The following is a 13515-nucleotide window of genomic DNA, read 5'->3' as shown; positions in this document are numbered from 1 at the left end:
TTTTCACACAGGACGACCGTAGCCTGTGGACTCTGATAATTTATGAACTCCCATGTCTGGGTTTCATGTGGCGCGTTTATACAGGATAAACAAATTTATTGATATTATTCCTTGGTTCTGATGAAGTTATGACCACTTGCAGAAACACAATATGGACAAAAGTATTGGGACATGTTGAATTCAGGTGTTTCTGGGATACAAAACAATACTACTTCAGATGCCAATAACTCAAAATTTATATAAACGTTGTGTGACAAATGAGGCAGGTAATGGATAGAAAATTGAATTTCCAATAATGTGGCATTAGTTTGAAATCGCTACAATGAACAGAAGTTATTAACGATAAACAAGTTTTACATACGTTATCATACCAACCGGAAGTCACACAACGTAGAGTTGCGAAATTTGGCATATGAGAATGGACTTGCACTGCAAAAATCCAAATCTTACCAATTGTATTTTTCTCATTTCAAGTCAAAATATCTCATCACTTAAAATAAGACATAATCACCTGAAGAGTAACTTTTCAGTGAGAGATAAGAACTTTTGTTTAGACAGTAGATCTTGAAAATCTTATTTCAAGAAATCTTAACCAAGATCATTTTCACTTGTTCCATCATCGGATTTTTTTTTCTTGAATTAAGCAAAAAGAAAAAAAAACAAAACCTTAATTAAGCCAAAAAATCTGCCAATGGAACAAGTGAATCAAATGGATAGAGTTTATTTCGGTTTTTGATATGTGCGCTATTACCGCTACGAAAAGGACAGAGTTTACTTTAATGTGAAATGCTGCTGCAAAATGGACAGTCTACCCTTGATATGTATGGCAATGTTGTGTTTTGTGTAAAAATTTAGGGTAGGTTGAAGGGAGATTATAAATTAAACTTCATCCCACTCCTTTTCCAATGTTGGACTTTTTTATATAATCTGTTTGTTGTTTGGTTTTAATGCAAAAGTTTGGGCACCCTGTGTAGTTAATACCTGGTAACACCCTAACTGTCATAACTCTGCCTAAAATCAGTGATAAATCTTACCTCCACCAGGAGGTATTGTGATCAGTTTGCTTTGTGTTTGTTTGTTTGTTTGTTTGCAACTTTACGGGAAAACTATTACAACCACCTTTACCAAATTGTACCCACAGATAGGCCTAGGCCCTGGGACCAACCCATTAAATTTTGGGCCAAGTAGGCCAAAGTTCAAGGTCACAGCAAGGTCACAAAATCTCAAATTTTCCTATCTCTCATCATTGAGCAATTTTCAAAAATTCATCAAAAATTCAGAACGACTCTGATTAGCCTCCAATTTGTTACACCCATAGCTGTTAACAATATCTTGTATCTGGCACCAAATTGTCCACATCTATTGTGGAATGTGGACTATGTGGACATTTCAATTTAACTTTGAAAATCCCATTTACGACACATTTTTTCATTATAACTCAACAAATATTGATTGGAATTTAACCCTTTCGTGCATGAATTTTGAGAACCTTAGTCAAGATTTTTTTTTTTTCCTGAATGTTTTTATTCCTCTTTAGGCATGAAAAAACAATGTGATTGAAATTTTTTATGAAGCTATTTTTCATGGAGTTACAAAAATGTCCATTCAGCTGGACATGCGTTTAATATTTGAAGCAAAGATTAAAACCAAAGATTAAAACCGATCATCGAAAAGTGATATACTGTTTGAAAACTACGAAATAAAAACATTTTTCATGCAGCTCACATTTTATCGTACTCTAATACTAGTTATTACTCACTTCATGGAGATAATATGCAAAAAAAGCCCAACTTTTTGATTAGGAAAGTAGTTAATTACAGTCTAACATCAATTAGCAACTGATTTACCCTAAAACATGTTTATCATGTCAGGTTTATCTAGAACAGCAAAGTTACAGTAATGGTATGAATGTCAGTGTATTATGGGATGGTGCATAAGTGTCCACTGTGTTGGCTGATATGGAACTAAAACAACATAATCCATGAATATACAAGAGAACAGCTGTAGAATAACTGTCCACTGGAGTGACCAGTATACATGAAAGGGTTAATATAATTTGACATACATATGACTGGTACCAAGCTTCAACTTTTTCTGCTGCATGGAACAACCTGGAAACTGTTTAATTTAAAAAGAAATGGTCGATCCACACATGCGCACCGTTTGGCGTGCTTGGCGGGGGTTTGCGTTCTCCGAACACTTGTTTTGTTTGTGCGATTACTGAGCTCGGTTTTGTCTTGGTTTTTCTTGTCATTACATCAAACCTCCATGCGTCTTTAGAAAACCTCAGTGATGCTCCAGCTCAGACAAACCCAGACCAGGAGGAGCACATAAACTATAAGAACCAGTAAAAGTAAAGACTCCATTCCCCAGACATTTATTCTGAAACTGTCATTCAGCGGCGATTGACCTGATCGAATTTGTCTCTTCTCAGACTAACTTTACATCACATCTGGAAAAACTTTAGTTCATGCGTCATTTCTTAGTCTGCTGAAGTTTCTCTGCTTCCGTTCCATCCCTCCTGCAGGTGGTGGTTCAAGGAATACCGGAGGTGGCCCGAGCCGTCATTCATATCGATGAACAGAGCGGAAAGAATAAATACAAACTCCTGGTGGAGGGCGACAACCTGAGAGCTGTCATGGCAACGCACGGAGTGAAAGGAAGTAGGACGACTTCTAACAACACCTACGAGGTATGAGTCCGCAGAAGGTGGATTGTAAATATGTCAAGTAGCGTGTGTTCCCTATATAGATGTATAAGGAAAGAGCATGAATGAATGAAAATGTAGGTCAGAGTGTTTTTTTCTTTTATTCGTATCTTTGTGGATTTACACAGTGAAAAGAAAAAGTGTATGAATCATAGGAATTGGCTTCATTTTCTATATGAATTAGTCATAAAATATAATCTGGAACAACACAACTATGGCATTTCATTAAATACATTCAAAGTCATTTTAACCCCTTCTCGTTCACTCATAGAAATGCTCTGAAATTCAACATTTCAACCTTAGTGTGTTATTGGAGGATATAAATAGTCTTTATTTGAATAGAATAGAATAGAATAGAATAGAATAGAATAGAATAGAATAGAATAGAATAGACTTTATTTGCCATTTCCACCGATACATCACGGTATAGGTACATTGGAATTCTTGTGTGTTTCCATGAGTCATGGAATCCAAACAAAAACAGAAACAAAACATAAACGCAGCTAAAACATATAAAAACAATTATTACACAGACAAACACAAATACACACTTGTAAAATAGAGTACTGATCAGAAAAAAGTAATAATAATAAAAGTACTGGAAGGTAAAAACAAGTTAGGGCACTCATTAAAATACTCTGAAATTCTAAATTTCAACCTTTAGTGTGTTATTGGACATCATCATCTACCTCCTCGTCAGTTGCCTTGACAACAGTCGGCATGCTTTACACCACTGCATCTGGTGCTTTGCATTGCACTTGGTGATGTATGGCTTGGATGCAGCTGCTCGGCCACGGAAACCCATTCCATGAAGCTCTCTGCACACTGTTCTGGAGCTAATCTGAAGGCCACATGAAGTTTGGAGGTCTGTAGCTACTGACTCTGCAGAAAGTTGGCGACCTCTTCGGACTATGCACCTCAGCATCCGCTGACCCCGCTCCGTCAGTTTACATGGCCTACCACTTCGTGGCTGAGTTGCTGTCGTTCCCAAACACTTCCACTTTCTTATAATACAGCTGACAGTTGACTGTGGAATATTTAGGAGCGAGGAAATTTCACGACTGGATTTGTTGCACAGGTGACATCCTATCACAGTTCCACGCTGGAATTCACTGAGCTCCTGAGAGCGACCTATTCTTTCACAAATGTTTATAAAAGCAGTCTGCATGCCTAGGTGCTGGATTTTATACACCTGTGGCCATGGAAGTGATTGGAACACCTGATTCTGATTATTTGGATGGGTGAGCCAATACTTTTCGCAATATAGTGTAAATAGGAATAAAATATAAAGGTGAGCAAAACGCAAAGAGAAATTACAAATTTAAACAAAACATTCCAGAATATTCAAGTCAATAATTTAACCAAAAAAAGGCAAAAAATGTCACACAATGTACAACTATTTCATTGTGGCTTTTTAACAACATTTTATGTCTGAAATGGAGTAGGAGGAAGTATAGAAGTATATGACTAATATATACAGTCTATAAAAAAAAGACTAGGTCAGTTATGAAATTATTGAAAAAAGAGAAGAAATTATAACACACCATCATCAAATCAACTATTACTGTGGTACTCCTGTTGATTATCGTTATATCTCTGGAAAATAAGATTTTTATTCATCTTCAATTTTGTGACGTTTTTACGCTAATTGAGATTTAGTTCCATTTTTTCTCCACAAAACCACTCCAATATGAAAATGCACATCTTCACAAAAAACATACAAATAGAACAGCACAATAAAAGTCCAACATATTAAAAGGATAAAAATTAAAAATGATAACAGGACTGGCTTAGTTTTAGTCAGTGTTTGAGTAAAATTTTGAAGGTGGGATATGTGTGCAGCACAGAAATTAAAAACAGGCGTAAATCATTGAGTTGTTTTTGAAGAATTCTGTTCAACCTTTCACATATCGACGCGTGAACTGAGATGGAAGCTGTTGCCATGTTTCCTTCAAGCCCTTAGCTGTTCTTTTTTTTTTTTTTTTTTTTTTTCCCACTGATCATTCTGCGTCATGCTCTTGGAGTTGACCTGGCTTGACTTGCACTTCGATGGAGAGTAGAGACATTGTTAGATTGATCCGACTGTGGACCGGTGAACTATGTCAACCTTTCCACTTGTATACAGAATTGAATATGCATAATTTCCTGAGTGAAGCTCTTCAGAGAAGTGTTTTTATGAGTCATGGGTCGCACCAGTACAGACTTACGTTAACAACAAGCAAGACGAGGCTGAGATGGAGCATAATATTCCAAGAATGGAGTATCAAAAGGTCACGATGAAGCATTTTTACATCATTTTGACCAAACATCACTACAGCTAAATTCGGCTTCATTTCTGTTTTCAGGTGGAGAAGACGTTGGGTATCGAAGCCGCTAGATCCACGATTATTAATGAGATCCAATATACGATGGTGAATCACGGGATGAGTATCGATCGGCGTCATGTCATGCTGCTGGCAGACCTCATGTCCTACAAGGTACGGCCAGAAGAAGTCAATATGCATACACGATGCGGACAAAAGTATTGGGACATGTTGAATTCAGGTGTTTGTTTTCTATAGGGGCAGCCATGGCTCAGGTGGTAGAGCGGGTCGTCCAATAACCGAAGGGTTGGCGGTTCAAATCCTGCTCTGTCCATGTGCTGTTGTGTCCTTGGGCAAGACACTTCACCCTCCTTGCCTCCAGTGCCACTCACTGGTGTATGAATGCGTATGAATGTTTGGTGGTGGTCGGAGGCGCGAATTGGCAGCCACGCTTCTGTCAGTCTGCCCTAGGACAGCTGTGGCTACAGATGTAGTTTACCACCACCAGAGGGAGAATGTGAGAGCGAATGAATAATGGATCAATAATGTAAAGCACTTTGGGTGTCTAGAAAAGCGCTATATAAATCTAATCCATTATTATTATTATTATTATTATTATTATTATTATTATTAAAACAAGAAAGACAAATGTTCTAATATAGTTTTATATTGGGATAAATATCATTGCATCGGTTAGTTTGGATTAAATTGTTATCTTTGCTTCCAAAATACCTCAGAGATGGTTTTTACTGAATTTCTCTCAACATTGGTGTGTATATATATATATATATATATATATATATATATATATATATATATATATATATATATATATATGTATGTATATGTGTGTTTTTTAATCTGTGACTATAATTTAAAATGTACGGAAGAGGATTAGGGCCACTGAAAAAAAAAAAAAAATGAAGTTCCAATATACATTTTTTACTATTATTCTGAGATCAAAGTCAGAATTCTGACTTTGATCTCAGAATAATAATAATAATATATTATATATATATATATATATATATATATATATATATATAATTCAAGTTTTTATTTGTTGTTGTAACGGAGAATTTACATGTTCTACATTCACATGCTCATATACAATTTTACAATGTTGTTTTTCTGTGTATATCGTGTTTTTCACTTCTTTATTTCTTTTTTATTTCCTTTTTTTTTTAAAAAAAAAAACAACAAAACATTAAAATAATAATAATAATAATACAAGTGACAGTAATATAGTAGCTAAAAAACAGTGGGTGTCACGATTTGTTCCTTTTTAGTGTTCATAAAGTTCATCCATGGTTTCCAGCATTCCTCAAATTTGTCATGTTCTAGTTTCAATGCAAATGTGAATTTCTCCATCAGGGAAATTTCTTTAACAAGTTCTATCCAGTCTTCTAATGTGGGTAGTTTGTCAGTCATCCATTTTCTAGTGATTAAAAATATATATATTGGACCTTAATTTTTAAAAATTTTTTCCAGTGGCCCTAATCCTCTTCCGTAAAAATGTTCTACTTCTAAATTTCTAAAATATTTTCCTGCTACGGCTGTAAACAATAATTCTCTACCACAACTAACCATCTACTTTCTTCACATCTCACTTAAAGCTGCGCATGACTTTCATCACCAATTTTTCATCAAATCTGTAAAACCCAAGTCATAGCTCTGTTTCCCACAATGCGCATCGCAACAAATTTCCGAAAATGCCCGAGTGACCTGAAACAACTGGATTTTTCATGGTGAAGTATACTTCAAAATTGTTCTCCTTGAGGGAAGAGATTCAGGTGCGTAATCACGGAAAGACTTACGGATTTGTGATACTTAGACTATGACTCAGGTTTTACAGATTTGATGAAAAATTGGTGACAAAAGTCTTACGCAGCTTTAACCTACAAGTAAATATTGATGTTTATAAACTATATGGACGAAAGTATTGGGTTACGAAATCATGGCTACAGCTGTAAAATGTCCTGTTCATGCCAAGGTTATAATAGTTTTGGATTTTTCATTATAGTTTAGATTTATTTAGTTTTGACTTGTTTTTCTCTGGTACAGTTAGTTTTAAGTAGTTTTTAGAGCAGGTTTGCTAGTTTTTATTAGTTTTCTGTTTTTTTTTTTCTAAATGCTTAGTTTTAGTTTAGTTTTAGTTTTTTTCATATTTTTTATCTTCCTCGCCTGCGTATTCAAATTAATCCCATACAGGACTCTGGTGCTTACTCCCAGTTTTAGTCTGCATGTTTCCAGGTAGAGTTCAGACCAGAAGACGACCCTAAACAAGTGACGGACTGCGAAGTGCCGCTAGCTAAAATTGCTTGAGGAAAATTAATCAACTTCATATCAATTTGACACTTGACAACAACAAAAACTCAAAATCTCAAGTTTACAGACAACTCAGTGATTGTGTCTCTTCTTAGGGATGAGGACCCTGATCATGGCCCTGTAGAGCCTGAATTCACGGACTGGTGTAGCACGTCCTTTTTAAATGTGAATGTGTCTAAAACCAAAGAGATGATTGTAGATTTTAGGAAGAATCCTCCAGTCTTCTCTCCTGTCATCATTAATGGAGAGGCTGTTGAGGTGGTTCAGCAGTATAAATATCTTGGAATGGTGCTGGACCACAGGCTAACTTTTGAATCTCAGGTGGATGCTGGATGTAAAAAGGCTCATCAGAGGATGTATTTTTACCGTAAACTTTGCAGTTTCAAAGTGGATAACACTTTTATGAAAATGTTTTTGTGATGGAGCGACCCCGTCACTGAGTCTCCTGCTACGTGCGGAGCACACGCGACCCGGCACGCGCACACACATACACTCATGTCATTCAGTCTCTCCCCGTCTGTGTTTGCAATCATTCATCAGTTCGCCACTCACACTCTCTTCCCCGTCCAAACTATAGCGCAACCAAGGGTGCACACTCGGCAGCATTTTTAAGGTAACTGCATACATATCTACAACAGTTTCAAGCACTTACCTGGGTCCGTGTTGTCTTGGCGTTCTGTCATGCCCGCCACATCATTCAAGGGGAAAAAGAACGAGGGGTCATTTCCGGGGCAATATTATAGGGGAAATGTCGTGCGGTTTTCAAATCATGTGACTTAATTATGTAGTGTTTTTGTTTTCTGTATTTTTTATTTCAAGGAAGGAGGTATTTGGGTTAGGTAATAATAATAATAATAATAAACTTTATTTGTATAGCACCTTTCATACAGAAATTGTAGCCCAAAGTGCTTCACATTGATTGAAAAATACAATATTAAATACATTAAGATTTGATTAGGAATACAATAAAATAAAAATATAAAAACAGCGCACATTATGCATAGAATTTTTGAAGTGCAAGAAATGAGATGAAATTTGAGAGAAATACAATAAAATAAAAATAAAAATAAAAGCAGCGCACATTAAAATATTTGATTACGCATAGAATTTTTGAAGTGCAAGAATAAGATGAAATTTGAAATACAATAAAATAAAAAATAAAAACAGAAATACAATAAAATAAAAATAAAAACCGCACATTCCTGGTTCCTGAATTGTGACCCCATTTTTATCTCCTTTCAAAGGCTAATGAGAATAAAAATGTTTTTAATTTGGTTTTAAATATATTCAGAGAACTGGCTTCTCTAATGTCTTTTGGAATTGTATTCCATAACTTTGGTGCATAGTTAGTAAAGGCTGCGTCCCCCATTTTCTTTGTAATATTTCTGGGAGTCGCTAGTAACCCTGCATTTGATGACCTCAGTGTTCTAGTTTGTACATAATTGATCAGTGAGTTTGCAATGTAACTTGGTCCGGTTCCATTTAGAGCTTTATACGTGAGGAGTAGTATCTTAAAATCAATTCTGTAGGTTACCGGTAGCCAGTGCAGGGAAACCAACACTGGAGTAATGTGCTCTCTCTTCTTGGTTTTGGTTAATAACCTAGCTGCAGAGTTCTGAATCAGCTGAAGTCTGTCTGTGGTGCTTTTTGGGAGACCTGTAAGGAGTGCATTACAGTAGTCCAGTCTGCTGGAGATAAAAGTATGGACCAGTTTTTCAGCATCCTTTCGATTTATAACCAGCATTACTTTGGCTATGTTAGGTAATTACTTGGAAAATCTATTGAATTATGAAGTGTTGTATGTTTACTTCGGTTGTGAATAATTACGTTTAAAAACACTGTTAAAAATATGTTTTGTTAAAAAAGTCTTTATTTGACCGGCCCAGAAGGAGGGGCTTAGAGTTTAATAGGAGGCTGCTGAAGCCCTGGTAAGTCAGTCTACTCTGAGTGGCAGAGCTGGCAACTGTGCTGTATATCACTTAACCTTTGTGAGATTTTTTGTGACATTTTGGTGAGTTATTGGAGAACTCTGTTCAGGTGCATTTTTTTTCTTGTGCTTTGTACATTTGTAAATAGTATTTTTTTTGTGGCTTGTTTTTCCATTTTTGACTTCACTTGTAAATATTGCACTGCACTTTGGGAGGCCGACGGCAAAATAAACCACCAAGTTTTTTGCACTTTCAACTACGCCTGTGGTGTTATAATTTTTGAGCAGTGTGGGAAAGAGCCCCGCAACAGTTTTATTCTTGTTTTATTGAGTCTGTGTTGACCTTTTCTTTTATCAGCTGGTATGGGCTGCTTACCCTTAAAAATAGGAACAGGTTGCAGAGCATCACTAAAGTGTGCAGCAAAATTGCTGGCACCACACTCACTGATCTGACTGTGTTGTTGTACCAGAGGCGGACTCTGAAGAAGGCTCAGTCAGTCCTGGATGATCCCAGTCATCCCCTTTATGATGTGTTCAGGTTGCTTCCATCAGGTCACGGATACATTATTCCTAAATGTAGGACCAATAGGATGAGGAATTCTTTGGTTCCGGCAGCCATTGTTCTGCTGAATAATTCTTTGTAATGTTGGTGCTGTTGTTTTTAATGGATTATTTATTGTATTTATTGTTGGTTTGTTGTCCGTGTGAAACTGCTGGCTGTAGAACAAATTGCCCCTCGGGGATAATAAAGTTTGCCTTGACCTTGAAAAACGAAGTGAATTTTATCCATAATTTTTATAGGTTTTAGTTAGTTTCGTAAGCTCACAATACAGTTTCAGTTAGTTATTGTTTTTTCTTCAAATTATGGTTTTTATTTATTTCACTTAATGAAAATGTTTCTTTCAATTCTCGTTTTCGTCATTTCGTTAGTTTTCGTTAACAATAATAACCTTGGTTCATGTTGATTTGAGATAATTTCCTGAAATTTAGATCTCAAATCAGCCTGAACAGGACATCTGACAGCTGTAGACATGATGTGTCCCAATACTTTTGTCCATATAGTTTACCTCAGTCTGTGTTATATTCAGTCAGCACTTGAGGCAGGAACTGTTCTTCTTTCTGTTCAGGGGGAGATTCTGGGCATCACCAGGTTCGGTTTGGCCAAAATGAAGGAGAGTGTTCTCATGCTGGCGTCCTTCGAGAAAACAGCCGACCATCTGTTCGACGCCGCCTACTTCGGTCAAAAGGATTCAGTCTGCGGTAAATCACAGCTGTAATAAAAGTCGACTGCACAGGGGGTCCGCAAAGTTGCTTTACAATTTAAAGAATGTACAACAAAAGCAACTCATGAGATCTGTTCATCAGATTTGTTCTATGCACTCAGTGGTTATCAGAGGTTTTAATCACAGTCGACTCTTTGGTCCAAAGGTCAGCCACTGTAAATGATGACCTTTGACCTTTTGACTGAATATGTGGCACCACAACTGGATGACCCCTTACTTTGGCCACCGCCTTATCCATTTTTTAAAATCTTTAACCCCTTTAGCCCTATCGGCCCACCCGTGGGCTGAAAAAATTATATTAATATTCATCTACTATAAAAATACAATAAATCAGGACAATGGATGTTTTTTTCAACTTTTGCTCAAAGTTTAGACCCTAATGTTAATAAAAGTACATCAAAAGTGTATTTTAGTGCAAACTTTAATGTTCAAACATGATTTTTAATCTTTGTGGGGTGAAATATACGCTATTAAAAATCTCCGACACGAACAATTAATTTATGCGTATCATCGTCAATCCAAAAAAAAACAGGCGAGGATAAAAAATTCTAATTTCTCTTTTAGTTTGTTACAGTTTCCTCAGACATAGTAATAGATACAATATTTTAGACAATGGGAATAGATTCTGTGAGGTCTCTAAATGTCCATAGACACCAAGAACATCCATATGAACCTTATTATTGTGAAGTAATTCTTCATTTACTTTGGGTATGTCTTTTTAGGCGTTTTTCCCCTGAAAATATGGTCAGGGTTAAACAGGTTAATCTTGATTCATAACAGCTCATTTCTGCATGTCGGTACTATGCTGTTGCCCATAGCAACCATTATTAACAATCAAGGATGTCAAAATAATTTTAGGTCAGTTTAAAGTGGGTATCATAATAAGCTATGAATAATTAAAACTGTTAAAAAAAAAAGGAAAATTACACAAAAAATGTTTACATTCACAGACTAGCCTTTTACAAGCAAAATATGAATAACCTGAACAAATATGAATAACCTCAAATGTCTTAAGAGAAGTATGTGGAATTGTACCAATATTCTGCCTCTTACTAAATGTTTTGTGTATTTGTAGATCCACTGTGATCTGTAAGTTGTAATGCACATGTATAAATGATAAACTAAGGCATAATATTGTTAAAATTACACTTATTTTTCTTAAGAATTTCCAGGTTCATATTTGTTCATGTTACGTTCGAGTACAGTTCGTAGATGTAAACATTTTTATTATAGAATTTTACTTTTTTCACTCAAAAACAGAGAGAAAACTTAATCAAGGATGTCAAAAGAATTTTAGGTCAGTTTAACCTAAAGTGGGTATCATAATAAGCTATGAATAATTAAAACTTAAAAAAAAAAAAGGAAAATTACACAAAAAATGTTTATGTTTACAGACTAGCCTTTTACAAGCAAAATATGAATAACCTGAACAAATATGAATAACCTCAAATGTCCTAAGAGAAGTATGTGGAATTGTACCAATGTTCTGCCTCTTACTAAATGTTTGGTGTATTTGTAGATCCACTGTGATCTGTAAGTTGTAATGCACATGTATAAATGATAAACTAAGGCATAATATTGTTAAAATTGTACTTATTTTTCTTAAGAATTTCCAGGTTCATATTTGTTCATGTTACGTTCGAGTACAGTTCGTAGATGTAAACATTTTTATTACAGAATTTTACTTTTTTTCACTCAAAAACAGAGAAAACTTTGGAGTTGACATTATTTATAAGTTCTTATCCTATTATTTTTATTATTTTACTGGTCCGGCCCACTTTAGATCATATTAGGCTGAATGTGACCCCTGAACTAAAATGAGTTTGACACCCCTGTATTAAACTGTATAGCAGGGGTGTCAAACTCATTTTAGTTCAGGGGCCCCATTCACCCCAATAAGATCTCAAGTGGGCCGGAACAGTAAAATAATAAGTGACAAAAGTAAAATTAAATGATGTCAATGTTTTCTACATGTATAAAGTTTCCTTAAAAATCTGAATAACATGGACAACTTAAAATGCCTTAAGAAAAACAGGTGCAATTTTAACAGTGTTCTGCCTCTTTTTATCATTTACACGTGTGCATTACAACTTACTTGACAATTACAAAAACACAAAATATTTACTAACAGGCAAAATATTGGAAAAATTGTAATTCTCTTAAAACATTTCAGATTGTTCATATTTATTCAGGTTTTTCACTTTTTTTTTGAAAAAGGAAAGTTTGTCGAAGTAAACATTTTCAGGTAATTTTACTTTTTTTCACCTTAAAACAACGAGAAAATTTGCGGTTGTCATTATTTATAGGTTACTATGATAGTATTTTACTGGATTGACCCACTTGAGATTATGTGTCTGTGTGGAACCTGAATTAAAATGATTTTGACACCATTGATTGTTAATATCTTCAGTGTAATTTTTGCATTTCACAAATTTGTCCCAAGGGCCGGACTGGACCCTTTGGCGGGCCGGATTTGGCCCCCGGGCCGCATGTTTGACACCTGTGCTGTAAAGGGACTTTTCAGACATTCTGTACTTCTTAAACTCCAGTGTTTTTACATTTGCTGTGTGTCTTCCTCAGGTGTGTCTGAGTGTATCATCATGGGAATCCCCATGAACATCGGTACAGGACTGTTCAAGCTCTTACACAAAGCCGACAAAGACCCGTCTCCGGTCAGAAGACCCCTCCTCTTTGATCACGCAGACTTTCACATACCTCTGATCACATAACAGCAGTGGGACTTTTTCTTTCTTTTTTTTTTTTTTTTTTCTGTTTCTGTTTCGTCTGTCTGACACATTGGGGTTGTGGTGAGCATGTGCAGAAGTGCCTGTCAAAATGTCAGTTCTCGTTGTGGGGATGGATTTAATGTCATAAAAATCTGAGAATTAAGAACATTCTTTACAGTTATGTGGCTTTGTTTGAGGTTGACCGTCTTCTCAGTTTTCTTATCGTCTTATGACCTTTTCA

The 13515-nt window shown here is 35.7% G+C and overlaps 1 protein-coding gene across 1 annotated transcript in view; it reads left to right on the top strand.

The window, feature by feature from the left end:
* The window catches only part of LOC115439662 (DNA-directed RNA polymerase III subunit RPC1-like), a 79730-nt gene extending 66442 nt beyond the window's left edge, over positions 1–13288 (top strand). The window contains exons 12-15 of the mRNA XM_030163536.1: positions 2528–2692; positions 5053–5184; positions 10393–10525; positions 13129–13288. Coding sequence (XP_030019396.1) covers positions 2528–2692; positions 5053–5184; positions 10393–10525; positions 13129–13277 — 579 coding nt within the window. The 3' untranslated portion in view covers positions 13278–13288. The remainder of the gene's footprint in view (positions 1–2527; positions 2693–5052; positions 5185–10392; positions 10526–13128) is intronic.
* Positions 13289–13515: the final 227 nt, after the last annotated feature.

Source organism: Sphaeramia orbicularis, chromosome 19 (genome assembly GCF_902148855.1).
Source record: "Sphaeramia orbicularis chromosome 19, fSphaOr1.1, whole genome shotgun sequence".
Lineage (NCBI taxonomy): Eukaryota > Metazoa > Chordata > Actinopteri > Kurtiformes > Apogonidae > Sphaeramia > Sphaeramia orbicularis.
Note: the sequence above shows the minus strand (reverse complement) of the source record. Positions and strands in the feature narration are given on the sequence as shown.